Below are 27,043 nucleotides of genomic sequence, written 5' to 3' on the forward strand. Positions count from 1 at the left end.
AAGAATTTAAGAATGAAATCCCACTCACAGCATTATTAAGACAGTTTATCAACAGCGGAAGTGATGTACATAGCATCTTCAAGTTTAACATTTTTATATTTCATTGTTGTTGTTCAGTCACTAAGTTATGTCGGACTCTTTGCAACCCCATGAACTGCAGCACGCCAGGCTTCCCTGTCCTTCACTATCTCCCTCAGTTTGCTCAAACTCATGTCCACTGGGTCAGTGATGCCATCCAACCATCTAATCTCTGTCGCCCCTTCTCTTGCCTTCAATTTTTCCCAGCATCAGGGTCTTTTCCAGTGAGTAAGCTCTTCACATCAGGTGGCCAAAGAATTGGAGCTTCAGCTTTGGCGCTAGTCCTTCCAATTTAGGGTTGATTTCCTTTAGGATTGACTGGTTTGATCTCCTTGCAATCCAAGGAACTCTCAAAAGAGTCGTCTCCAGCACCACAATTCAAAAGCATCAATTCTTCGGTGCTCAGCCTTCTTTATGGTCCAACTCTCACATCAGTACGTGACTACTGGAAAAACCATAGCTTTGACTTGATGGACCTTTGTTGGCAAAGTGATGTCTCTGCTTTTTAATACACTGTCTAGGTTTGTTATAGCTGTTGTTCCAAGGAGCAAGCATCTTTTAATTTTGTGGCTGTAGTCAACTTCCGCAGTGATTCTGGAGCATAAGAAAATGAAATCTGACACTGTTTTCACATTTTCCCTATTTATTTGCCATGAAGTGATAGGACCGGATGCCCTGATCTTCATTTTTTGAATGTTGAGTTTTAAGCCAGCTTTTTCACTGTCCTCTTTCACTTTCATCAGAAGGCTCTTTAGTTCCTCTTTATTTTCTGCCATTAAAATGATATCATCTGCATATCTGAGGTTGTTGATATTTCTCCGCAATCTTGATTCCAGCTTGTGATTCATCCAGCCCAGCCTTTCACATGATGTACTCTGCATATAAGTTAAATAAGCAGAGTGACAATATACAGCCTTGACATACTCCTTTCCCGATTTTGAACCAGTCCATTTTTCCATGTCCAGTTCTGTTTTCTCTTGTCCTGCATATAGGTTTCTCAGGAGGCAGATCAGGTGGTTTGGTATTCTCATCTCATTAACAGTATTGCACAGTTTATTATGATCCACTCAATCAAAGGCTTTATCATAGTCAATGAAGCAGAGGTAGATGGTTTTTTGGAATTCCCTTGCTTTTTCTGCATATGTTGGCAATTTGATCTCTGGTTCCTGCTTTTTCTAAATCCAGCTTGTACTTCTGGAAGTTCTCAGTTCCCATACTGCTGAAGCCTAAGCTTGAAGGATTTTGAGCATATCTTGCTGGCATTTTAAATGTGTACAATAATTTGAACATTCTTTGGCATCGTGTTTCTTTGGGATTAGAATGAAAACTGACCTTTTCCAGTCCTGTGGCCACTGCTGAGTTTTCCAAATTTGCTGTCATAATGAGTGCAGCACTTTAGCAGCAGCATCTTTCAGGATTTGAAATAGCTCAGCTGGAATTGCATCACCTCCACTGGCTTTGTTTGTTGTAATGCTTCCTAAGGCCCACTTGACTTCACACTCCAGGGTGTCTGGCTCTAGGTGAGTGATCACACCATCATGGTTATCTGGGTCATTAAGAGGTTTTTGGACAGTTCTTCCATTCTTGCCACCTTTTCTTAATCTCTTCTACTTCTGTTAGGTTCTTTCTGTTTTTGTCCTTTATTGTGCCTGTTTTTTCATGAAATGTCCCCTTGGTATCTCCAGTTTTCTTAAAGAGATCTCTGACCTTTCCCATTCTATTGTTTTCCTCTATTTCTTTGCATTGTTCATTGAGAAGGCTCTCTTACCTTTCCTTGCTCTTCTCTGAAACTCTGCATTCAGTTGGGTTTATATTTCCCTATCTCCTTTACCTTTCACTTCTCTTTTCTCATCTGTTTGTAAGGCCTCCTCAGATAACCACTTTGCCTTCTTAAATTTCTTTACCTTGGGGATGGTTTTGGTCACCACCTCCTGTACAGTGTTACGCATTGCAGGCAGATTCTTTACCAGCTGAGCCACAAGGAAATCCCAAGAATTCTGGAGTGGGTAACCTATCCCTTCTCCAGCGGCTCTTCCCCAGGAATCAAACCGGGGTCTCCTGCATTCCAGGCATATTCTTCATGTAGTAAGAATTTAAGAATGAAATCCCACTCAGAGCAGTATTAAGACAGTGAAGTCAAAGTGAAAGTGTTAGTCACTCAGTCATGTCCAGTCCTTTGCAACCTTATGGACTGTAGCCCACCAGGTTCCTCTGTCCGTGGTATTCTCCAGGCAAGAATACTGGAGTGGTTAGCCATTCCCTTCTCCAGAGGATCTTCTGACCCAGGGATTGAATTTGCATCTCCTGCATTGCAGGCAGATTCTTGACTACTGCGCCACCAGGGAAGCCCCAAGTTTTGCAGTAGCCAGTCTTTAAGAACCAGTCATTTTATTGTTTGTACCTTTGATTAGAAAAGGAGAAAATTCTTTTGTAAGTTTGTGTCTCTGTTTTGCTTTTTCCCTCAGGAGAAATCTCTCCCTGGTGTGGTGATGGCACTTGTGTGTAATGTATTCGACATGCTTTACCAGCTAGCCAATCTAGAGGAGCCAAGGTAAATAGAAATGTTTGTGAAGCTTGCAAGAGAGCAAGCTATTAAAGTTAGGGAACCAAATAAACATTCTCTCAATATGTATATCACTTCGCATCCCCTACTAAATTTGACTGTTTTTTATTTGAAACTGTGACTTTTAAGGAAAAAAATTTCACATTTGAAAAATTTCAGGATAACTCTACGAGTACGAAAGCTTCTGCTCTTGATACCCACTGATCCAGCCATTCAGGAAGCCCTGGATCAACTTGATTCTTTAGGAAGAAAGGTATGAGTATCTTGGATAGTTATTTAACAGGCATGGAAATTTTATATCATGATTCAGTAAAAATGCAACATAGCATCACATAAAGTTCATACCATATCATCTTTCCCATAACAGATTTTTTTCTTTAGAAAAACACCTTTGCTATAAATGGAAATCTGAACTTCATGATGACTTTTAAATTATCTGTAGTCAATAATGACATGAAATTTTAGAACTGGAAGGACCTTTAATGTAATCTGCTTCTACCTCCTTCGTGTTTTACATGAGGAAACCCAAACCCAGAGTAATGAAGTGTCAGACTCTAGTTCTCATTCGACTGTGATGTTTTTCTGCTGTCATGATGCCTCGCTGAATGTGGTTGATGCATGTGTTTGAGTTGCTTGCATAAATGAGTTATCACTTAATTTTTTCACAGTTGGTATTTAAAGTTCCTTTTCTTTGATTTTTAGACTCTTGTTCCTTAAGAGTTTATAGTAAAATTCTGTTTTATTTATAACATTGTTTAATTGTATTTTCAGAATAAATTCATTTAGAACAAAAATGTTAAAACTAAGCTATGAATTTTGTATTTTAGTGATTATTATTTAGATCAGGTCAGAACCCTATCACATATACCTTATATATTAATTTGAGGGAGAAGAGAACTAATGTAATTATAAACTATATTACTGTAACTAACCCCACAAAATTCTCAAAACTACTACTCTGCAATCTTATAATTTAATTATCAGAGTTCAGTAGTACAAATTTTAAAAACCTGGAAATGAGTTAGGATGGCCTCACTAGTGTTGCTTAGAATACAATCCGAGAGGCATTCCTGTAGATTGGAATGCTGTTGAGCACTTACAATCTGTGTGATTGAGTTCAGTGCTTTGTTAATAATATAGAGTGATGTGGCTTTGAGGTTAATTTTTTTAGAAAATGTCAATGATTTGAGTATATTAAAGTGGAAAAGAATATTAGAATATATAGTGATAATGTTTCTCCTTCATTTGTGTCCCTTTTTCATTATTTTAAACTTAGAAAACGTTACTGTCTGAAACAAGTTCTCAGTCTTCAAAGTCTCCATCCCTGTCTTCTAAGCAGCAGCATCAGCAAAGCGCCAGTTCCATTTTAGAAAGTCTGTTTCGATCTTTCGCTCCAGGAATGTCCACCTTCAGAGTGCTCTACAACTTAGAAGTAAGAAACCTCATTTTTTTTAAATTTAATTTTGACAGATTCATTTTGGTCTGACGATTCATGCTTTCAGATGTCAGAAATAAGTAAATAGACTATAAATTGAAGTGTTTTATTGTTTTGGACTTTGAAAATGCTTTTTTTTTTTCAACTTATACCTGTGTACATTGTTATATATAAAATAGCATGTAAATAAATAATTAGGAAGCCTAATGTATAAAAATGTGTCATTAACTTCCTCTGGAAGTTTTGCAAGTGTTTATAACATCAGTTATTAATCTTCAGCCTTATTACTGAAGGCATCCTAACTCTTTTAAAAAGCTGTTGCAATTTGTTGCCATTAATGAAGCTTTATAAGTTTGTCAGGAAACACATTTAACATTATTATTTTAGCGTTTTTTTAAAAAGCTATTTTATTAAAAGTATTTGAGCAAAAGAATATTTTTATTACCTTCCTTCCTAACGGTAGCTTTAAATTAGTAGATTCAGTTCAGTAAACTTTACTAATTATTTACCGGCTACAACAGAGTTGAAAAAACATGATACTTGCTCCAGGTTCTTATGAGTAAGACATAGGAGAGGCTGGATAGGCTGAGTCCTGGAAACAACTGTGACAAAGCCCTGTGGAGGGTGTGGCTGGTGGAAAACTGTCCTGCTCTCAGAAGGTGATGGGCCAGACTCTCAGGCCACTTAAGGTTCTAGGGAATACAAAGCCCTGAATGATTTTGTCTTACCTTAAATTGTTCTATTTAGTTAGTTGTTTATTGAGGGATCCAGATCAGTGCCTAAGCAACCTTAATTATCAAATTACCATTTATCTTCAGTAGGTTTTGAATCATACCAAAAGTCATAATTGGCAGGAAGGTACCTGCTCAGGCATGTTTTCAAAGTTTTATTTCATCTGACAGTCTAATTTGGAGTATAAAGTCATATTCACTCATTTTTATGCTTAACTCATTATTTATATGTTTGTATGGTGGAGCTGTGAAAATGTTTCATAGTTGCCTTAAAATAATTGTTCTTGTGAAAGTGTTTGTTGGGTCCAAAAGGAAAAAATATTTAGCATGTATTTTAAAAATAAAGTATGACCTCATTTCTTGTGAATATTTAAAAATACATACGATATTCCAAAACAGAAAATTACCTAGAAATTTTTGGCTAATTCAGTCTTATAAAATTTGTATCTTGCATCACTGCCAGATTTGTTATTTGCTTTTGAATGACTTCCCTGGTGGCTCAGACAGTAAAAGCGTCTGTCTACAATGCAGGGGACCCGGGTTCGATCCCTGGGTCAGGAAGATACTCTGGAGAAGGAAATGGCAACCCACTCCAGTACTCTTGCCTGGAGAATCCCATGGATGGAAGAGCCTGGTAGGTTACAATCCATGGGGTTGCAAAGAGTCGGACACGACTGAGCAACTTCACTTCACTTCACTCACTTTGAATGATTGTCTTAGAAAGTTAAGGTATGAATCTTAACACCCACGTTTGAGAGCACCCTGAAAATCTGAATGACCCAGCAGTGGGTCTGGTTTGTCATCAGCTACTTAGATTGCATTATTTCAGAGCCAAAGGACTGTATAAATTATCCCCAGTCTTATTTTAGAACTTCAGATTAACTGGGAATTCCTCTGATAGGTTGCCTTTTGCTCTATAAAAAATGTAGAAACCCTAACACTCCCAAAGCACTTCTTTTACCGTTAAGCTGAAAGGTTCATGTCCTTGCATTTCGATCTTTAACTTATGTTTGCCTTCTAGGGAAATTCAGAGTGGATATTCCAAGTACCCATTCCTTTGGGAAAACCTTCCACCCTCACTAAGTTGTTGTCCATTAAGCATGGGGAGTGTGTGCCTGTGGCTGTCAACACTCAGAAAGGGTTAGGATAGCAGAAAGTTCCCATTCTCCTGAATGATGCTTGTGATCTGAAGCTGGCGAACCAGTTTCCCAAAGGGCAACTTAGGAAGAAAGCATCTTTAGACAAAAATATCACATTAAGAATCTAAGCTCCTAAAATTACTAATAAGTTCATAGAATCAGATTTTTTTTTAATAGAGAAAGGATCTTGAATTACATCTAGATTAAAACCTTGGGAAAACTGAGGCAATGAGCTTTAAAAATTTAAGTCATAACTAAATAAAGAGTTGTTTGCTGGGCACTTGTCTTGTGCCAGTGCTTATATTAAGGACCTTAAGTTTGTGTTATCTTACTTACAAACAATACTCTGGTAAAGGTAATTATTGTTCTCATTTACCTGATGAGAAAACCGAGGCAAAAAGGAAAATTACGTATGTGAGTTCTCTCAACTAGTCGGTGGTAAAACTAGGATGGTGAGCTAAATTTGTAGTCTCATACTACAGGTTGATTATTTATGTGAAAATAGTTTCCTTTAGGTGGATACTACAGTGTCATAAAAAGGGCATGAATGTTAGAGTGAGACCCATCTAGACTCAAATTCTAACTGTGTGACATCAGGGGGGAGGTCACATAACCTCTCAGGTCTGAGTCTTTCCCTGTAGAATAAAATACCTATGCCTTGCAGAGTGAGATTAAGAGATAGAGCAAATTAAGTACTTCATTGTATACCTAGTACCTTGTAGACAGTTGCTCAGTAAATATGAGTTAGAATCATTATCAGGAAACTCATCCAGCATTTATAATAAATGGACTGTTACAAAACTTCAGTTTATATACTTTTTCTAGAACATATCAGCATACCACATAATGTTACCTGCTCTTAGGTAAGTCTGGGAGCCTGAGACATTCACATCTGCTGGTTTCATGAAAGAGGAACATACTAGCTCTCTAAAAACAAAGATTTTTCATACTGAGTAAATGGAACTATTTGTGAAACATCAACCTCCTTATACCACTGGAGGTAGAAAAGAGCAGCAATTAAAGAGATTCTGACTCAAGTTGTCTGATTGCTTTACTTAGTATAAAGGAATAATTTCTACTGGAAATGTTGGGATGATTAATTGTGCTTTATCTTTTTTCCAAGGTTCTAAGCTCCAAGCTCATGCCAACAGCTGATGATGACATGGCAAGAAATTGTGCAAAATCATTTTGTGAGAACTTCCTCAAAGCAGGAGGTTTGAGGTTAGAGTTTCAATATTGTATTATATGAATTGAAGAGAATGAATAGAGTTATTTTAGTTAATTTCTCCTGCCAGGCCTTATTTATGCCTACAAGGCATTATTTGAAATATTATGGGAATTGTAATAAGAAGGAATGATGTTTCTGTCTTTAGAATATTTTTAAATGTTTTAATGACTTGATTATTTGGAAAACTAACAGAAGCATGTGTCTTTCCCCTTTGGTAGTGGGGGAAATTCTCAAGAAGAGAGGAGACTGCTGTTTCTGGTCACTCTCACATCAGTTTGAGATAAGGTGGATCTGATTCTTAGTAATCTGTGTTGTGCAAGGCATTAGCACTGGGGGAAGATATTATCCCTGCCCTTGAGAGCCTCAGGGTTTAACAAAGAATAACAAAGAGAGGTATTGCAGGTATTGAAACAGAGGCTTATAAAAGGTGCTTTGTGGGATGAAGTGGGGAAGAAAGCAGTGATTAAATGGTAAGGTTTTCTTGGGGTAATAAGATTAGGAGATGCTTCCCAGAAAGTGACATGTGAGCTGGAAAGAGAGATGAGTCACCATTCTCTAGGTAATTAAGAGGGGAGGACATTCTCAGCCAGGAGGGGTGGGGATGAGTGAAAGCATGGAAGGCACGGGGCTGTCTTGGGAACTAGAGCAAAAGGATAAAGGAGATTGTGAATAGGGGGTCATATTGAGGAATTTCAGCATTACCTTGTAAAAACAGGAGGTGTCTAAGCTAGGAGTTAGCTAGAACAGTTACTCTGACTGCAGAGAAAAGATGAATACAGGTGGAAGAGACTGGAGGCAGGGAGAACTGTAAGAACTGTTACAGTGTTCCAGAGAAGAGATGACAGGTTCTAAAACTGGGACAGTGAAAGAGGGACATTTATGAGATGAAATAGGCAAGTCTTTATGATTAGATATAAGATTGTTGTTGCTGTTTAGTCTCTAAGTCATGTCCAACTTTTGCGACTCCTTGGACTGTAGCTCACCAGGCTCCTCTGGCCATAGGATTTCCCAGGCAAGAATATACTGGAGTGGGTTGCCATTTCCTTCTCCAGGGGATCTTCCCAACACAGGGATCAAACCTGTGTGTTTTGCATTGGCAGGTGGATTCTTTACCACTGAGCCACCTGGGAAGCACAGATATAGAGTAGGAAACATTTTAAAATGGCCCTATGATTTCTAGCTTGGGAGAATGAGTGAATGATATAACTCTTTAGTCCATATGGGGAATGAAGATAAGATGGGGGAAACTGAGAAAGTCAAGAGAAGTGAATTTGGTTGTGCAAAATATCTCTGTGAGTCACATGAAGGGGATGGACATGATGCTATTGGGAGAAGTGGAGAATGGCACTGGATGTTCGAGGAGGCATCGTGTATGAGGAAAGCCTTGCAGCCTGAGCCCCTGCCAAGTGTTGAGTGGCAAATGTGAGGATGGGAAGCAGAATCAGTAAGTGGAAATCTCTGCTGTATGAGTGAGAGAAAGGAGGTGACTGAAGTTTGAAGGATAGCATAACTGAAGACAAAGTTTGCTTTTCTGTTTTGATTTTAACTTGGAGAAGCCTTGGTTCTCATTGTGAACTGACTAAAAGGGGCCAATGAAAAAGAAAAGAATAAAGATAAAGGGGGGTGATCAACCAATGGGGCTAAGTTCCACTGCAGTTGGAAAATAATGCTCCATAAGGAAAGTAGGCATGTCGTCTCCTTCGGGGAAGGAAAGACTGAAAGCCATCTTGAAATTTGAGCAGAGGATAATTGAAGGAATTCTGTTGGAGGCCTTCAGGGAAGAGAGGTTAGGTGAGACCTTGCAGAGATCAAGGGGACTAGAAACAGAAGTGGAAATAGAGGGTGAAAACTCATTTGAGATCACTCAGCCAATTACAGAGCAGTGCTAACAAAGGCATTTTAATTCTGGCTTATTTCTGAATATCAGTGTACATGGCTAGGCATCGTTCTAAGTACTAGAAACAGCAGTGCATAGATGAAGCAAAAATCCATGTCCTTGTGAAGATGATAGTCTAGAAGGGAAGACAAACAATAAAGAGGTAAAAGTGTATGTCAGGTGGTGATAAGAGCTGTAGAGAAACATAAGACAAAGAAGATCGAGTAGGGGGAGGGTTTGTTCAGTGCAGTGATCACAGAACGCTTCACTGATGGGGGGTTATTTTACAAAGACCCGAAGGAGGTGAGGGAGCAAGATCTGGAGGTGCTGGGGAAAGCTGTCCAGAGGAGCATCCAGTGCGAGCTCCTGTGAGGGTCGACCTGGTGTCTGCAAAGCCAGCAGGGGGCTGGTGTGGTTGGGGCTGAGTGAGGGGAGAAGAGTAGGGGGCGTGAGGTTACAGAGATACCAGAGGTCAGGGTATGCAGGATTTTACAGGCTACTGTGAAGGAAATAGGAAACCATGGGGGGATTTTGTCCAGAGGAATCCCATGGTGACCTCCATTTTTAAGGGATCAATCTGGTTGATCTTTTGAGAATAGATTTTGGAGGTGAAGCTTCAAGAGTAGAAGCAAGAAGAAGAGTTGGGAAGCTTTTATAGCAATGTAGGTGGTAGTAGATGTGAAAAACAAGCTTTGTAGAATACACCAATTCTGGATACTTTTGAATTGATAGCTCTTCTATTACCAAGATAGCAGTAGATTGGTGAACTCAAGTTAGAAGGAAAACTGTCTTAACCCTCTCTATTGGTTATCTTTTTGGCTAAGAAAGGAGTCTAATTCTAATTCTGAACCAGGAAGGTTATATGTACCATAAGAAATCATTGTGATAGGAATCTTTGTGATCCATTTATATGTAAGGATCATGTAAGAATTTTAAGTAATTGATAAGCATGAAACTACTTATAGAAAATTGCCTATGAAAGAAACAGAAGTCTTAAATATCCTGCCTTTTCTTTTTTCTTTTTTTTTGAAGTTTGGTTGTAAATGTCATGCAGAGGGATTCCATCCCATCAGAAGTAGACTATGAAACAAGGCAGGGCGTTTATTCCATCTGTCTGCAACTGGCAAGGTACGTGAATCTATTGATTACTCTCAGATAGCTCTTCTTGACTTTTTCTTCCAGATCCCATCCTTTAAACATAGTATGAAATGACCTTGGCTTAGCCTAGCTTATTTCCTTTTAAGATTTTTACTCGTGGGACAAACATTGCCAACATTATTGGATGAAGACCTCACCAAAGATGGCATAGAAGCACTTTCTTCTCGCCCATTCCGAAATGTCAGCCGGCAGACGAGCAGGCAAATGTCCTTATGTGGCACCCCAGAGAAGTCATCCTACCGACAGCTGTCAGTATCTGATCGGTCTTCCATCAGAGTTGAGGAGATCATTCCTGCTGCACGAGTCGCAATACAAGTAAGTGGCTTGTGTTTGTTCAAGGAGTCCCAAGGGCCTCCTGTACAGAAGGCACCGCTAGTGGGGAGGACCTATGCAGATATGAAAATTATTGATGTGAGTATCATCCTCAAGGAGCTTACAGTAAGTAAGAAAGAGGTCAACTAGTGCAGAATTCACTGTAATTCAGGTGGAAAAATCAATTGTTCTAAGAAGATTACCAAAGCAAGACATTCTACAGGGCTTGAGAGGAATGGAATAGTCATCTTCACGTGTGGCTCTCACAAGGATTCCATGTAGGAGGGGCTAAGCCTTTAAGAATAGGTAGGGATTCCATATCCATGGATTTGTTTAGAGAGAGGAAAGTTGTTCAGGTAAAGGGGGGAGATGGAGCAATTAGAAAAGAAGCTTGAGTAGGAGGTCACATGGTGGTTCACATAGACCAGATGCTGTGTGTGGAAAAGGGGAAACGGTGACAACAAAGTGGATGATTTGAAGCCAGAACCTGGAGAGCAGGGTCTCTGTATTGTGAGTAGCAGAAAGGCAGTTATAAGTCTTTGAACAGTGCAGAAGCATGAAAAAGGCTGTCTGTCTTGTGGATGATGTTGGAGGGAAGTGAGACTGCAAACTGAGACCAAGAGGAGGTTATTGAAGTCAGTGGGACGTGTTCAAGTACTCACAGCACTCTTTCTTGCTTCCTTAGACAATGGAAGTCAGTGATTTCACATCTACCGTGGCTTGTTTCATGCGACTGTCATGGGCTGCAGCTGCAGGACGGCTTGACCTCGTTGGGAGTAGCCAACCAATTAAAGAAAGTAATTCTCTGTTTCCTGCTGGAATTCGAAACAGACTCAGCAGTTCAGGTACTGATTAAAAAGGATAAAATAATTAGAATATTGAACAGGAAGTAGCTATAAGAATCATCTTTGTATAGGTTATTCAGAGTCACAGAAAGGAGAATGCCTTTTCTCTTGCTTTTGCTCATGAACAGAAATTCATCAAGCTAAATAAACCCTTAAGATTTGTGCATATTCAAGTATACATGTATGTCTATACATCCTTCATTTATATACGTCATACTAAGAAAAAAGTTTATAAATGCAAAATAAATAGAGAAACCAAGCAGAGTTTTAGCTTGCTGAGTATAAAAGTGTCATGAGGCCAATAATTATGGCTGTAATAAAAATTCATCTAGAATATTTACCTGGAAAAATCATTTTCTTGGTTTGGCCTGTTATTTTCTGTTAGGCCTTTATAAATAGCTTTATTTCTTAGCTTCATTTGGTTTCCCTGCTGTGTATATAACTCACTAATAATAGAGCTTTTAAACTGTATGACATACACACAGTAAAGTACAGAAATGTTAAATGTACAGGAGTTTTAGGGTTTTTACATAAGTATAACCCATTAGATCAAGATAAGGAACATTTCTAATAACCCAGGAAGACTCCCGCATGCCTCCAAAATTGCACTGTTCTTGCTTCTGGCACATTAAACTAGTTTTTCATCATAAATGTATCTTTCAGTGCTTCCAAATGTGTTTTAAGTACAAAGACAGCAGTGGGGGTCAAAGTAAATGATTAATTCTCTCTTGTTTCTTAGACCAAAGTGTCTTCTTGAACTCTTTACCTTCACTTGAGGATTATGGACACATTAAAGGGTTATAATCTCAAGGGTCCTGTGAGATCTACAGTAACCCTGCAGGAACGTTCTGTTTTGTATGTTTCCAGGAAGCAATTGCAGCTCTGGAAGTGAAGGGGACCCAGTGGCCTTGCATGCAGGCATCTGTGTACGACAGCAGTCCGTGTCCACCAAAGACTCGCTGATTGCCGGAGAGGCTTTGTCTCTTCTTGTCACCTGCCTGCAGCTTCGGAGCCAACAGCTGGGTATGCAGGAGGCCTGCTTGCCATTCATGTTTTAGGAAAAGGCCAGGTTTCTGTTGGGAATTATTTATATCCCTTAAAAGATAAGGCCATATTAATAGAAATGGAAAAGGGGAAAGTTGGCATGTGGAACAGGTAAGAATAGTGCTAGAATACTTCAATTCTGAACAAGTATTTATTGAGCACCTCTGTATACACAGTTCCACAGTTGATGTTACAAAGGCAGTATGTCTACTCTCCAGGAGAGCTTACCATCTAGTGGAGGAATTAAAACAAGCCAAAGTTGTAGGTCATAAGCTATAGAAGTAGAATTATATATCAGTCCCTAAACTGATAACAACTCCAGTATTAAAAATTACAAAACTTAAGATTTGTTCATTCATCTTTATTGTTGATTTTGACAAACTGGAGCTATTGCTAAACATATTTTTAGTATTAGATTCCTCAGGGCTCAGTCCCTGGTCACTTTTTTTCCTTTGTCTACACTCATTCTCACCACGTAATCACATCCACGTTCACAGCCTTAAATTCCCTATATGTGTCATTAACACTTAAATTTGGCTCTGTGGCCTGGACCCCTCCCGTGACATCTCTACTTACACATAATAGACTTCCTGAACTTAACATGTCCAGAACTGAACACTGGTCTGGCCCACACCACCCAAGAGATTACCCATCTTAATTAATAGCGTTTTCGTTCTTGGAGTCATCCTACTCCAGGATTCCTTTCTTTACTCCCTACTTCTAATCTGCCAACACAACCTTCTTCAGACTCTACCTGGATTCCATTCCTTAGACCACATTTGCTGTTAGTACCCTCTGCTCCTCCATCATCTCTTACTTTGATTATAGCAGCAGTGCCCTGACTAATCTCCCTGCTTCTACCCTTGCAGTTTATTCTCCACACAGTAACCAGAGTGGACCCGCTAAAATGTAAGTCAGATCGTATCACTCCTCTGTTTACAGCCTTGCAGTGGCCTCACTTCACATTGAGTGAAAGCCAAATCTTTCCTATGGACTTCCAGGCCTGACACCATCCACGCCTATGATGCCTTGTGCCTTCCCCTCTTGCACTCCCTGCCTCACCCACCATGCTTCAGCCACCCTGGCTTCCTAGCTGTTCCCTGACACTCAGGCACATGCCTGCCTTAGGGCCCTTGTGCTGGCTATTCCCACTTCCCCCACCTTTTTTTTTAGAGAAATCACAATCCTCACCTCTCCCAGCATTCACCTATAAACTCTTTGGTGTCGTTTTTTTCTATATCACTTATCACTGTACAGCATACAGTAAAATTTCTCTGCTTATCATGTTTATTGTCATTATCCCCTCCCCACCTAGATGGTAAGCTCCATAAGAACAGAGACTTGGTCCCGTTTGTTTCCTAATGAATCCTTAACACCCAGACACTGTGTGGTGTGTAGTAGGCCCTCAATAAATACTTACTCGGGGATGAGGTCTTACAACTTGACTTTTAAAAATTGTACCAACACATGGAGCCCAGTTCATTACTATTATTACTGGTTCAGACTGCCTGTTACATAGAATTGGTGATCATTTTGTATTATTTGGTATAACATCCAAACTCATCATATAAGATATCAAGATAAACATACAGAAAAAGTTACATGTTTATGGGGCAGTAAAGTATCAAAAATTTGACAGTGGAGTATCAAAAATGATTTACTTTGATCAGATTTGCTTTTAAAGGCTTATATATGAGAAGTCTGAGTCACTGTGAAATACTATTGAGCATAAGCCATACTTTTAGTTCAGTTTCCTGCATTTGTTTGATTACAGAAATATTTTCAAATCAGGATGAGAAAAATTATAACTTCAAGCTTTTTTATCATTTGTAAGTTTATTGTAGAGTACACCTTATAGTTCAGAGGTATTGATAGTTTATCAAAGCAAGACATATTTGTTCTGTCACTGGTAAGCACAAGACATGATGGGAAAAAGTGAGGGTACAAAGATTACTTGGACACAGTCTTGCTCCTGAGCACCTTAGGTGCTCATGGGGCCAGTTATGGAGGTGCTGAATTTGATTCTGTATGGAAGAAGAGATGATGTTTATGATAGTTAAGGGTAAGAAATTACTCAAAACTTCTGAAATTTTGAAAATGCATTTCCTAACTTACTTTCCTCCCTTGCCCCCATTCTCCTTATTCTTACCATCAGCCTCTTTCTATAACTTGCCCTGTGTTGCTGATTTTATCATTGATATTCTGCTTGGGTCACCAAGTGCTGAGGTAAGGATTACTTAATACAAAACCCCTTTGGTCTTACTCTGCGTGGGCTCTCCGGATACCTGTGACATTGTGGGGAGTGTAGAAGGAGTGGTGTGTAGTCTTCTTCGGGAATCACATAGAATGCTGCAGAGCCCTGTGACAGCAAAGCGACCACTTAGACTATCACCTTCCTTTCTCGTCTGTATTTCACCAGAAGTTAAGAGACTAGTGCTATGATTAACTTGTGTTTATTTATAACAAACAAAATCTTACAGTGTTCAACGTCCACAGCTGGCCAAGTCATCCAACATTAAACATTAACTTGTTGGCCCAAATCAAGAAAGACCCACTTCAAGCCGTGAACTTTCATTAGATATTAGAATTCTCATTTTCGTACATGACCTTGAAAATTAACTTTAAGACACATGAAGAAGAGGTTTTTTTTTTCTTATTTTCATTTGCATTAAATTACAAGCCTGTTGATTAGAGTAGAATGTACTGTGCTTAGTCACTCAGTCGTGTCTGACTCTTTGCAACTCCATGGGCTGTAGCTTGCCAGGCTCCTCTGTCCATGGGGATTTTCCAGGCAAGAATAGAGGAGTGGGCTGCCATGCCCTCCTCCAGGGGATCTTCCCAACCCAGGGATCAAACCCAGGTCTCCCGCAAAGTAGGCGGATTCTTGACCATCTAAGCCACCAGGGAATCCCAGAGTAGAATACAGTACTAGAATTATTTGGGAAATCAGTACCCAGACCACACTTGATTTAAATTAGCCCTAGTTTATTCAATGTAAACTTTACTGATTGAAATGCTCAGACCCTTATAGCATCCTTCAGAGTATGGACTTTGGAGGAAAATCATTTTTTAAGCAGTCTATGTGTTGGTTGATGTACATCCTTTGCCACTAAAAATGTAATTTCAGATTCGCCGTGTTGCCTGCGATCAACTGTATACTCTGAGTCAGACAGATACTTCAGCCCATCCAGATGTGCAGAAGCCAAATCAGTTTCTGCTGGGTGTGATTCTCACTGCTCAGCTGCCTCTCTGGTCCCCAACCAGTATCATGCGAGGAGTCAATCAGAGGTATGTAATAAAGATGAAAACGTTCAAGTCATACAGAGAGGGAGTAATGATTTGTGTGCTGCTCCCCTACAGGCCACGTGCATGACTGAGATGACAGAATCTCTCCTTCGTCCTTCCAGCATGTATACCTTGAAGGAAGGCATTTCAAGTTTTCCTCCCATTTAGGACCAAAGAGTTAGAAGAAACAATACCAGGCTTGCTTTCTCTCAACCACCCCAAGCTGCTACCTCCACCCTACCTGGTCCACCTACTGCAGAAAGAGGACTCACCTGGTGGCTGAGAAACTGCATTATTTGAGCCAGATCACTGTGTAAAGTTCACACCTGTACATCACATTTTTAGCATATTTCATAACTCCATGTCTAGAGGTACTAGGGTGTACTTCTAGCTTTTTCTTGGGTATATACATCCTGGACATGGAAGGAGGCTTGTGGTCCAGGTTCAGAGACTTGAGTAAAACCATTCTGCCTGCCCTATCTTACCTCCTGAGGCAAGCCTGCCTACCAGGGTGCCCCAGTGTAGGCTCAGGCTGGAAGGTCAGAAATCCCACATTAACCTCAAGTTTAAGCCACTTTCTCCAGCTCAACTTTACCAGCAAGCCCTTGTTCTGGGACTTAGAAGATGCCACAGAGATTTGTGAAATCAGCATATATTTTCCTTTGTATATGCTTTATAAATTAGAGCCGTTAGTAGAAGTGTTAGAGCTACTGCAGATGCTACCGGACACATCCACACCTGGGCGTCGCTTCCACTTTGGCTCAGCCTCTTCACTCCTTCTGGAGCTCTTTCTCTGTTCTTCTCCAGTATCATATTGGACACCTGCCAACATGGAGGATTCATCTTTCAATGTTACGTCTCTGCCTTTTCATACTGTTCACGGGGTTCTCAAGGCAAGAATGCCGAAGTGGCAGAGTACAACATGTGAAACGCTGGGCTGGGCGATGGTTAAGCTGGAATCAGGATTGCCAAGAGAAATATTAATAACCTTGCATATGTAGATGACACCACCCTCATGGCAGAAAGCAAAGGATCTAAAGAGCCCCTTGATGAAGGTGAAAGAGGAGAGTGAAAAAGCTGGCTTAAAACTCAACATTCAGAAAACTAATATCATGGCATCCGGTCCCATCACTTCATGGCAGATAGATGGGGAAACAATGGAAACAGTGACAGACTTCATTTTTTGGGCTCCAGAATCACTGTGGATGGTGACTGCAGCCATGAAATTAAAATACACTCGCTTCTTGGAAGAAAAGCTGTGACAAACCTAGACAGTGTATTAAAAAGCAGAGACATCACTTTGCCAACAAAAGTCCGTCTAGTCAAAGCTATGGTTTTTCCAGTAGTCATGTACAGAGAGTTGGACTATAAAGAAAGCTGAGCGCTGAAAAACTGACGCTTTTGAACTGTGGTGTTGGAGAAGACTCTTGAGAGTCCCTTGGACAGCAAGGAGACCAAACCAGTCAATCCTAAAGGAAAATCAATCCTGAGTATTTGTTGGCAGGACTGATGCTAAAACTCCAATACTTTGGCCACCTGATATGAAGAGCTGATTCATTGGAAAAGACGCTGATGCTGGGCAAGATTGAGGGCAGGAGGAGAAGGGGACGACAGAGGATGAGATGATTGAAAGGCATCACCAGCTCAATGAACATGAGTTTGAGCAAACTCTGGGAGATAGTGAAGGACAGGGAAGACTGGCATGCTGTAGTCCATGGGGTTGCAGAGGGTCGGGCCCAACTGAGTAACTGAACAGCAACAACAACTCCAAATACCAAGCTTGGTCCTTTTTTTTCAGTGTAGTAAAATATACATAGGGGCTTCCCTGGTGGCACAGGTAGTAAAAAATCTGCCTGCAGTGTGGGAGACCGGGGTTCGATCCTTGGGTCGGAAGATCCATAACAGAAAGTTTAACATTTTAACTGTTTTTCACTGCACAGTGCAGTAGCATTAAGTGTATTCATCTTGTTGTGGAGCCAGGCTCTTTAGCATTCTAAACTGGGAGTCTGTACGCAGTAAGAAGTCACTAAATGCAAGACTGGTAAATTTGGCTCCATAAAAATTAAAATTTTCTATGGAAAAAAAAAGAATGCCTGAGTCGAAAATCAGTTAAACTAACTATATATGCTTATAACATATGTGACAGACAGCAAGCTAATTTTGATGATACATATGATGAGCTATTATAAACCACAAAAGACCAACAGCCAAATAGAAAAATGGACAAAGGACGTGATGAGACAGTTCAGAGACAATCTTGTAGATGATTCTTTTTTTTTGATTTGCTAGATTTTTTTTCTTTTACTGTGGTAGAATATACATAACATAAAATTTACCATTTTAGGAGTGTAACTTAGTGAAATTAAGTACATACACATTTTTGTGTAACCATCACCACTGTCTGTTTCCAGAATTTTTCCATCATCCCAAACTGAAATTCTTCTCCCATTAAACAATAATACCTCATTCATTTCCCTCCTCCCTCCAGGCACCGGCAACTACCATTCTACTTTCTATCTCTATAAATTTGACTATTCTAGGTACCTCATAAAAGTGAAATCATACAATATTTGTCCTTTTGTATCTAGCTTATTTCACTTACCATAATATTTTCAAGGTTCATCCATGTTACAGCATGAGTCAGGGTTTCATTTCTATTTAAGACTGGATGATACTTCTTTTTTGTATATATCATACTTTGTTTATCCATTCAGCCATCAGTTCAGTTCAGTTCAGTCACTCAGTCGTGTCTGACTCTTTGCAACCCCATGAACTGCAGCACGCCAGGCCTCCCTGTCCATCACCAGCTCCCGGGGTTTACCCCAACTCATGTCCATCGAGTTGGTGATACCATCCAACCATCTCATCCTCTGTTGTCCCCTTCTCCTCCTGCCCTCAATCATTCCCAGCATCAGGGTCTTTTCCAATGAGTCAGCTCTTCGCATGAGGTGGCCAAAGTATTGGAGTTTCAGCTTCAACGTCAGTCCTTCCAATGAACACCCAGGACTGATTTCCTTTAGGATGGACTGGTTGGATCTCCTTGCAGTCCAAGGGACTCTCAAGAGTCTTCTCCAACACCACAGTTCAAAAGCATCAATTCTTCTGCACTCAGCTTTCTTTATAGTCCAACACATCCGTACATGACCACTGGAAAAACCATAGTCTTGATTAGACGGACCTTTGTTGGCAAACTAATGTCTCTGGTTTTTTTAATATGCTGTCTAGGTTTGTCAAACTTTTCTTCCAAGGAGCAAGCGTCTTTTAATTTCATGGCTGCAGTCACCATCTGCAGTGATTTTTGGAATCCCAAAAAATAAAGTCAGCCACTGTTTTCACTGTTTCCCCATCTATTTTCCATGAAGTGATGGGACTGGATGCCATGATCTTAGTTTTCTGAATATTGAACTTTAAGCCAACTTTTTCACTCTCCTCTTTCACTTTCATCAAAAGGCTCTTTATTTCTTCTTCACTTTCTGCCATAAGGGTGGTGTCATCTGCATATCTAAGGTTATTGATATTTTTCCCAGCAATCTTGATTCCAGCTTGTGCTTCATCCAGCCCAGTGTTTCTCATGATGTACTCTGCATATAAGTTAAATAAGCAGTGACAGTATACAGCCTTGACGTATTCCTTTTCCTCTTTGGAACCAGTCTGTTGTTCCATGTCCAGTTCTAACTGTTGCTTCCTGATCTGGGTACAGATTCTCAAGAGGCAGGTCAGGTGGTCTGGTATTCCCATCTCTTTCCGAATTTTTCAGTTTGTTGTGATCCCACAGTCAAAGGCTTTGGCATAGTCAATAAAGCAGAAATAGATGTTTTTCTGGAACTCTCTTGCTTTTTCGATGATCCAGTAGATGTTGGCAGTTTGATCTCTTGTTCCTCTGCCTTTTCTGAAACCAGCTTGAACATCTGGAATTTCACTGTTCACATACTGCTGAAGCCTCGCTTGGAGAATTTTGAGCATTACTTTACTAGCGTGAGAGATGAGTACAATTGTGTGGTAGTTTGAGCATTCTTTGGCATTGCCTTTCTTTGGGATTGGAATGAAAACTGACCTTTTCCAGTCCTGTGGTCACTGCTGAGTTTTCCAAATTTGCTGACATGTTGAGTGCAGCACTTTCACAGCATCATCTTTTAGGATTTGAAATAGCTTGATTGGCATTCATCACCTCCACTAGCTTTGTTGGTAGTGATGCTTCCTAAGGCTCACTTGACTTCACATTCCAGGATGTCTGGCTCTGAGTGATCACACTATCATGATTATCTGGGTCATGAAGATCTTTTTTGTACAGTTCTTCTGTGTCTTCTTGCCACCTCTTCTTAATATCTTCTGCTTCTGTTAGGTCCCTACCATTTCTGTCCTTTATTGAGCCCATCTTTGCGTGAAATGTTCCCTTGGTCATCTCTAATTTTCTTGAAGAGATCTCTAATCGTTCCCATTCTGTTGTTTTCCTCTATTTCTTTGCATTGATCACTGAGGAAGGCTTTCTTATCTCTCCTTGCTATTCTTTGGAATTCTGCATTCAGATGGGTATATCTTTCCTTTTCTCCTTTGCTTTTTGCTTCTCTTCTTTTCACAGCTCTTTGTAAGGCCTCCTCAGACAACCATTTTGCTGTTTGCATTTCTTTTTCTTGTGGATGGTCTTGCTCCCTGTCTTTTTCTTGTGGATGGTCTTGCGTTACTGGTCAGGGCATAGACTTGGATTACCATCATATTGAATGATTTGCCTTGGAAATGAACAGAGATCATTCTGTCGTTTTTGCGATTGCATCCAAGTACTGCATTTCAGACTCTTTGTTGACTGTTATGGCTATTCCATTTCTTCTAAGGGATTCCTGCCCACAGTAGTAGATATAATGGTTATCTGAGTTAAATTCACCCAATCCAGTCCATTTTAGTTCACTGATTCCTAGAATGTTGACGTACACTCTTGCCATCTCCTGTTTGACAGCTTTCAATTTGCCTTGATTCAAGGACCTAACATTCCAGGTTCCTATGCAATATTGCTCTTTACAGCATTGGACCTTGCTTCTAACACCAGTCACATCCACAACTGAGTGTTGTTTTTGCTTTGACTCCTTCCCTTCATTCTTTCTGGAGTTATTCACCCATAGGTGGACGTTTGGTTTCCATCTTTTAGCTAGTAGAAATAATGCTACTATCAACCGTGAGTATATAGATACCATTTTGAGTCCTGCTTTTGGTTCTTTTGTATATATGCCCAGAAGTAGAATTGCTGGGTCATGTAATAATTCCGTGTTTGAATTTTTTGAGGAACCACCATATTGTTTCCACAGTAGCTGTACCATTTTACTCTCCCACCAGCAATGTGTAAGGGTTGCATATTCTCCACATTCTTGCCAACACTTGTTTTCTGTTTGCTTTTGATAATAACTACCCTAATGAGTGTGAAGTGGCATCTTGGGGTTTCCATTTGCATTTCCCTAGTGATTAGTGGTTTTGAGTATCTCATCGTGTGCTTATTGGCCATTTGTATATCTTCTTTGGAGAAATGTCTGTTCAAGTCTTTTTCTTATTTTTAAGTTAGGTTTTCCATTTTTTCTTGTTGTTCTGTATATATTCTGAATATTAATCTGTTATCACATGCATGATTTGCATATATTTTCTCCTATTCTTACACTCCTTCTTTGTCTAGTGATTCTAGCATGAAAAGGCATTAAATTTTGTCATTTTTTCTCTGTTAATTGAGGTAATCATGTGGGGTGTTTTTTCCTTCATTCTATTAATGTAGTATATGCATTGATTGGTTTTCATATTTTGAATCATCCTTGCATTACAGGTATTAGTCTCAGTTGTTCATGGTGTTTAATTCTTTAAATGTTAACTGCTAAATTAGATTTGCTAGGAAGTGTTCCTTCCTCTTCGATTTTTTGGGAAAAGTTTGAGAAGGGTTGGTGTTGATTCTTCTTTAAATGTTGGATGGAATTTACCAGTGCAGCCATTTGGTCCAAGAATTTTCTTTATTGAGAGGTTTTTGATTGATTTAGTGTTCTTATTAGTAATAGTATACAATCACTGTTTCTTCTTCATTCAGTCTTCTGAAGTGTTATGCTTCTAAGGATTTGTCCATTTCATCTAGGTTATCTGATTTGTTGGTATACAGTTGCTCATAGGACGATCTTATAATCTCTCATATGTGGAGATTCCTGGCCCACATATCTAAGTCTCAAATATTGTTTTGAAGCATTTAACCTGTTTTAACTTCATAAATTTATAAATAAGGAAGAAATTAAGATTTGGGTTTCTGATACAAGATAATTTTGAGTGACTTTAAAGTTAAAAAGTTAACTAAAATTTAGAGTTATGTTACAGCTGACCCCATTTAACCTAAATTAGATATTAGTTCTATATTTCTGGTAATGAAAAGTAATTCTTCTTAATAGTATAAAGCCAAATTTCAGAGAATGATTTTTCCCTGACAAAGACGTGGATTAAAAGTTATAGAAACTTCTTTCTTTGCCCTTCTACATTTTTTATTTTAGTATTCCAGTTTTTCCTAGTTAAAAGTTTTCTAAAATCAGATGATCCTGTTGTTAACTAGTAAGCTCAATGATTCTTTAGTTGAAATGTGTAAGCCATTTCCAAGTAATAAGCTATTGTGCTTAAGTAGTAAGCTATAGTAATGATGATAATAGCAGTTATGGGCTGATTATGTGCCTCACAGTATGCTAAATTCTTTGCATATATTTATCATTTAATCTTCACAGTAACCAAATGAGTTTGGCAGTTTTATTATCCCCACTTTTTCAATAATCATTATTCTTGGTTCATTTGTAGTCTCATCATTAGTGCATTCTTGAGCCCTTTATGTTTTGTGTATATGTGTACACATCTATTTCTAATACTCTGGTAAGCATTTAGAAATCAGGAAACTAAGAAAACTGAAATAAATCATCCCTGAACACCCAACTATTAAGTAGTGGAAAATGAAAGTGTTAGTCACTCAGCGACCCCATGGACTGTAGCCCACCAGACTCCTCTGTCCATGGAATTCTCCAGTCAAGAATACTGGAGTTGGTAGCCATTCCCTTCTCCAGGGTATCTTCCCGATCCAGGGGATCGAATCCAGGTCTCTCTCATTGCAGGCAGATTCTTTACTGTCTGAACCATAAGTAGTGGAGCCAAGATTAAAAGTAAGGTCCACCTTACTTTAAAACCTAAACCTGTGTTCTTCATTACTATAATTGCAAAAAAAAAAAAGCTTCATTGATCACCTTAGAAAAAAGAATTTACCTTTCTCTTTCTTCTTTTATCCACTTTATGTTGCTTCTTAGCTCTTATCACCAACTGACATATGTATGTGTTTTTCCTCTGTTGTCTGTCTCCATTGTTTCTTGTTCATTGGTCCCCAGAACAGCTCCAAGCATGTAGTAGGTGCTTAGTGTGTATCAGTTAATATTTGAACAGTGAATGTAACCAGTGGGTTATATATGCAGTCAGTGTGTACATCATTACAAAATGTGATAGATTTAGTAAGTTTCTTCTCTTTACACTATTATTCCTATATTATATTTGTATAAGTAAAATCATTAGTGTGTGTCTTGCTGAAATACTTAAGTTGAATTAATGTAGTTTTTTATGCTTAGGAAAATTATCTTATTCATCTGTTTTATTAACTTATAAGGAAATTTTTTTATTTTCAAATCAGCCTCTTTTTTAATAATTCAAATCTATCTATTTTTTAGACTATTATCCCAGTGCATGGAGTATTTTGATCTGAGGTGCCAATTATTAGATGATCTGACAAGTAAGTAGATGTCTAACTGATTTATGTCAGGGGAGGGGTTGAGAAGAACTAGAAAAGAAAGCCAAACAGACATTTTAAAATCTAACTTAATATATCTGAGATATAAACAACTTTATGATTATTGTTTGAAGTTGAACTTTATGCTCTTGAAAATATTTTACAATAGTATGTAACCCCATGTACCAATTAGCTCTTCTCCTATCATATGTCCAATCATTAATGTATTGAGATTTGTGGATATTAAAAATTGTCAAAGGCTCGTATTTTAATCACACTGATACAGAATTGTTAGGAAGAATCTTTCTCTCCATTACAGTCAATTCTGACAATTTGGAAGGTTTGAAGGAAAGATGGAAGCTCTGTTGTGATATGTTGATAGTAACAGAAGTGAGTGATGGAAGTCAGGTAATTGTTTAGTGTTAGGTGACTTGCAATATCATTGTTAGAAACACTGTTGTTAGAGTGTTTATATTTTAATCATCTGTACTTACTCTTATATAATGCAAATACACGTTGGAATGCTCTGAATTTTAGTTGTTCCAATCAAGAGTTTGACAATTTTATTTCCTACCCTTTACACAAAGCTTATAGGGAAGATTTATAATAAATAAATATAAATAAAATGAAAGTCAGAATCAACAAAAGCATTGATTGGAAAAGAATGTCAAGCCCAGGAGATTAAAAAAATACCTTATGTATATGCAGAATTAGGTTGTGAGGTTCCTGGAGGACGAAGGTAAAAAGGGAATCGCATTTCTCCGGTTGTTCTCAATACCCTAGAGGAAGAAACAGAATGGTGTCTCGAAAGAAACACAGAACCTAAAAGAAACTTAACACGAAGGCCTTCAGATAACGGACACATGAAGGCAGAGCGACTAAGAAGCCTCAGCAGCATCTCTAAAGCAGACGCCATCCTGGGTTTCATGAGTACCCCTCAAAAGCTGAGGACAGAGTACTCTGAGCACTGTGGTGACACTGGTTTTGTTGGAACCTGAGATGATGCAGTCTGTGTCTTAATTCAGGAATAAGACCTACACTGTCTAGAGAAGTAGGTGGACTACATGTCCATATAGCCTAGCACTGCATATTTCAACCAAGCTTCCAGTGTTGAATTAGGCAGCAGCCTGAAAAGGTTTGCTTTGTGGCTTGTACTTGCAGAGGGTATTCTGTTTTGCTGCTTGAGAACTGGACTCATGAATTGGCTGGACATGTACATCCTCAGAATGCATGAACAGGTTATTAGTGGAGGCCTTTTCTGTGCCATTGAGCCATCAAGTAAGGGATCCAAGATCCCTTCATTGATACTGAGGGCAGAGTGGGAATATGTTTTGAAATGAGCAGTCTTTGCCATTTTTGGAGTATTGTCTGTATGCCAGTGCCTATACTAGGCCCTTTACACACAGCACCCTGCAGTGTAGGTGATAGCCCTGTTTTGTGAATGAGGAAACCAGGACACACAGTGTCACTTGAAGTATCTTTCCATCTCACCCCGTGGGGCCCTGCTTGCCTGTGGCCCCAGTGCACCGGGAAGAGAGTTAAATCACTCTTGCTCTCCCTGCTAGTCTATGCTTCCACTATGGAATCTTTTTTTCAATCCTTGTTTGGAGGGGAAAGCAAAATACTGAATTCAAAAGAGCAGAGTAGTTCTCTCAAGGCTGGCTCATTGTCTGGAAGCCTGGATCCTGCCACCCGCTGTGGACTCCTCTCTCCTCCACAGAGCTTGCCGCTCCCTAGGCGTAGGTAACACTGGGACCACTGGCTATCCTCTCACCCCTTGACTGACCACTTCCTGCTCTGGAAGGGTTCCTTCCCTGGGACATCTGTTCACACCCACCAAACAGGAACTTCTTCAGAACAAGGATTGTCCCCTTCAGCTTGTATCCCCAGCACGAGCACCGTGACCCACAGAGGATGCACTCAGGGCCATTTAATCTGTGACTGAGAGGAGGAGGCAGGGAAGGAACAGACATGTGTGAGCTTTCATAGTCCCCTGGGCAGTTGTTCGTCAATGACAGTTTCTGTAATCTGTGAGATGAAAGATTGAGACTTGTCTTTGCTTTATTACTTTAATTCAGGATTTTGACTCCATGAAAAGAAATCCTTCTTTCTTCAAAATGGAATGTTTTTTGTTTTGTCTTGTTTTTCTGTCTTAGCTTCAGAAATGGAGCAGTTACGAATCAGCCCAGCTACCATGCTTGAAGATGAGATTACCTGGCTGGATAACTTTGAACCCAATCGCACAGCTGAATGTGAGACCAGTGAAGCAGACAACATCTTACTAGCAGGACACTTACGGCTCATCAAGACCCTTCTTTCACTCTGTGGGGCAGAAAAGGAAATGCTTGGTAATTATTACTTCACCTTATCATGTGACAGAGTACCTCAGTGCTCAGATATTGCCATAGCGTTATGTGAAATTGGGAACATAAGGCAGGTGCTAAGTGTTCCATAGAGAACTGACCCTTCAGACAATAGAAGATTGTCTGGAATTTTAGTGGCTAACCAATATAAGGTATATTTTATCTGTGTCATTAAACCATATAGAGAATTTTATAGTGTTCAAAATAGTTGGATCACGTAACTTATTAGTAACAAAAAAATAAATCATAGATTTTTCTCTTTTTTTACAGTTATATACTTTATAAAATATAGTCCATTGTGTATCTTACCTCTTTTCAGATTATTCTTGTCTAAAGAGTCAGCCCCCAACCACTGCCCTCTGGGTGGTGGGATACATATATAATTTGTAAAAGCATATTCAGTATTATAAATTATATTCAGAAAGCAAATCAAAATGTTGATTATCACTTCTATCGCACAAACTAAGTTCTATAAAAATTTTCTTGGCTACTGGGGATACATAGAAAAGAGTGATCCTAAACCAGGGTGAGGTGGGGCACATCATTTTTACCTGAAGATTTTTAAAGTTTTCAGACCTTTTATGTGGACTCGCCCTATGCCCAGAGTAAAACACATTATTCACCCAAACTATCTGCCTTGTGGTGTTCTTGGCATTTGTGTTCCTTAAGTGAAAGTGTAACTCCTTTCACTCTATTGTCAGCTCTTAAAGGAAGGTGCCTGCACTTGTCTATCCCTGTATCCCGTTCCCTGACTCTCCCACCCATCCCCACCCTGCTGCCCCACAGAGCTTTGCCAGGTACTATAAGAGCTCAAAAAATAAGCGTCAAGTAGATTGAGTGTCCTGCCACTGGGTGGCCGCAGGTGCCTTTGCTGCTCTGATATGAAAGTGCAAGACAGGATCTTTGAATTAAATGTGTGTTCATCCTCAACATGAATATTATGCTCTATTCCAGGTTCATCACTCATTAAACCATTGTTAGATGACTTCCTTTTCCGAGCTTCTAGAATTATTTTAAATAGTCATTCTCCAGCTGGCAGTGCCGCCATCAGTCAACAGGACTTTCATCCAAAGTATGGAAAATGCACGTTGTGTTCAGTTTTGGTAAAAATTCTAATTCGAAACTTTAGTCCAAAAAGATTTTCTTAACTTGGAGTCTGTCTTCCATCTTGTGAGTGTGTATAGCTTGTAAGATATTACCCTCTGTGTAAAGAAATGCATG

The 27,043-nt window shown here is 39.4% G+C and overlaps 1 protein-coding gene across 3 annotated transcripts in view; it reads left to right on the forward strand.

The window, feature by feature from the left end:
* The window catches only part of USP24 (ubiquitin specific peptidase 24), a 145,247-nt gene that overhangs the window by 77,388 nt on the left and 40,816 nt on the right, over positions 1-27,043 (forward strand). For all 3 annotated transcript variants that reach the window (XR_014054482.1, XM_081492694.1, XM_081492695.1), the window contains exons 29-41: positions 2,544-2,629; positions 2,801-2,894; positions 3,918-4,073; positions 7,070-7,167; positions 10,083-10,178; positions 10,295-10,523; positions 11,206-11,365; positions 12,233-12,388; positions 14,565-14,635; positions 15,537-15,697; positions 23,401-23,462; positions 25,616-25,807; positions 26,777-26,894. Coding sequence is in view for 2 of the 3 variants with exons in the window: in XM_081492694.1 (XP_081348820.1) it covers positions 2,544-2,629; positions 2,801-2,894; positions 3,918-4,073; positions 7,070-7,167; positions 10,083-10,178; positions 10,295-10,523; positions 11,206-11,365; positions 12,233-12,388; positions 14,565-14,635; positions 15,537-15,697; positions 23,401-23,462; positions 25,616-25,807; positions 26,777-26,894 (1,679 nt within the window). In the remaining variant the exon portion in view is untranslated. The remainder of the gene's footprint in view (positions 1-2,543; positions 2,630-2,800; positions 2,895-3,917; positions 4,074-7,069; positions 7,168-10,082; positions 10,179-10,294; positions 10,524-11,205; positions 11,366-12,232; positions 12,389-14,564; positions 14,636-15,536; positions 15,698-23,400; positions 23,463-25,615; positions 25,808-26,776; positions 26,895-27,043) is intronic.

Source organism: Giraffa tippelskirchi, chromosome 5, assembly GCF_054371585.1.
Source record: "Giraffa tippelskirchi isolate mGirTip1 chromosome 5, T2T-mGirTip1v1.2.pri, whole genome shotgun sequence".
In the NCBI taxonomy this organism is placed as follows: Eukaryota; Metazoa; Chordata; class Mammalia; order Artiodactyla; family Giraffidae; genus Giraffa; species Giraffa tippelskirchi.